The 1,189-nt window shown below is 30.6% G+C and overlaps 1 protein-coding gene across 1 annotated transcript; it reads right to left on the bottom strand.

The window, feature by feature from the left end:
- Window positions 1-492: 492 nt before the first annotated feature.
- Window positions 493-855, bottom strand: LOC134687793 (uncharacterized). Its single transcript, XM_063548248.1, has one exon. It carries the CDS (start codon window positions 853-855, stop codon window positions 493-495), a length of 363 nt encoding a protein of 120 aa, XP_063404318.1.
- Window positions 856-1,189: the final 334 nt, after the last annotated feature.

Here is a 1,189-nt window from a genome sequence, read left to right as displayed (position 1 = left end):
GAATAAAATGATAAGCTTCGATACCTTATTATTTTCGGTTAAAAAGGAATCATTTGAGATGTCATTTGCTTTCAAGTTATGGTTGCAATTTAGGTGTATCAATACAACCTGAATAAAGGAAACTTCAGCTGTATGATAGATAATTAATTGCAGATAGATGTGAGGCTATAATAAAAGTCGGAGGAATATAGTATCAGATACAAGAAGGGGGAAATTTTAAGGGTATACTAAACACTTTAACTAAAATAATCTGGCTCGTTTCAATTTCATAATATTTTGTCAAGAAAAATAATAATTTTGACACCTTAACTTCATAAGGAAATGATCCACAAAGTACGTGTATAGTTAAAAAAAATCAATATAAACATTCACTTCAAAATTCTTGAAAAATCGATGCCAAAAGCGAATACTGTAGAAACGATCCGTTTTTTAATATCTCGCTTTAAACTTGAATTCTGCAATCAGATTTTTATGATCATTAAATGATATCATCTAGTCTTGCCGTTCTTCTGCTTCTGAAGTATCCGTTTTTCCTCTCTTCAACTTAGGTTTCAGGAAATCAATAAGTGACATTAGATCAATAATAACGACGCTCAGGATGACTGTAACAATGAAGACTATTCCAAGAATACCAATAGACTGAGAAGACTTTCTCTCATCTTTTGCACTGATTCTTTTATTAACCGTCGCCGATAAGTTAGACTTGTCAACAGATAATTCTTTTTCCATTTTTGCCAGTTGAGGAGCCAGCATCTCGAATAGTTCATCTATTGTAAAGTTTGAAAAATCTTGCCTTGCCTCCTCTCCAAGAGAACTGCATGGACATTGGCACGAAATAGCCTCTACAAGTATCATTTTAAAAAAATATATAAAAATATTAAAAATTGTTGTCAACTATTTGAATGAATGCTTGTTGGTGAGAAACTCATTATTAAAAGGTACTTGATTTCTGTAATAATGTATATGCTTCTCATTTATTTTTTATATATGTTTCTCTCATAATTATGTACTGTCACTCCTTCATTGTATATATGTTAATGTAGTTACTCTTTAATTTGTTGCCATAACCATTTATTGTCAATGTGCTAGTGCTAATAAAGTTATCTTACCTTATCTTATCTTATAAAAAGGCAAACTAGACTGTTTATCTTGTCCACATTATATTAAGTTTTTGCCAACTAGGATAATA

Source organism: Mytilus trossulus, chromosome 10 (assembly GCF_036588685.1).
Source record: "Mytilus trossulus isolate FHL-02 chromosome 10, PNRI_Mtr1.1.1.hap1, whole genome shotgun sequence".
NCBI lineage: Eukaryota > Metazoa > Mollusca > Bivalvia > Mytilida > Mytilidae > Mytilus > Mytilus trossulus.
The sequence above is the reverse complement of the archived record's forward strand: the minus strand, read 5'-3'. Positions and strand labels throughout refer to the sequence as shown.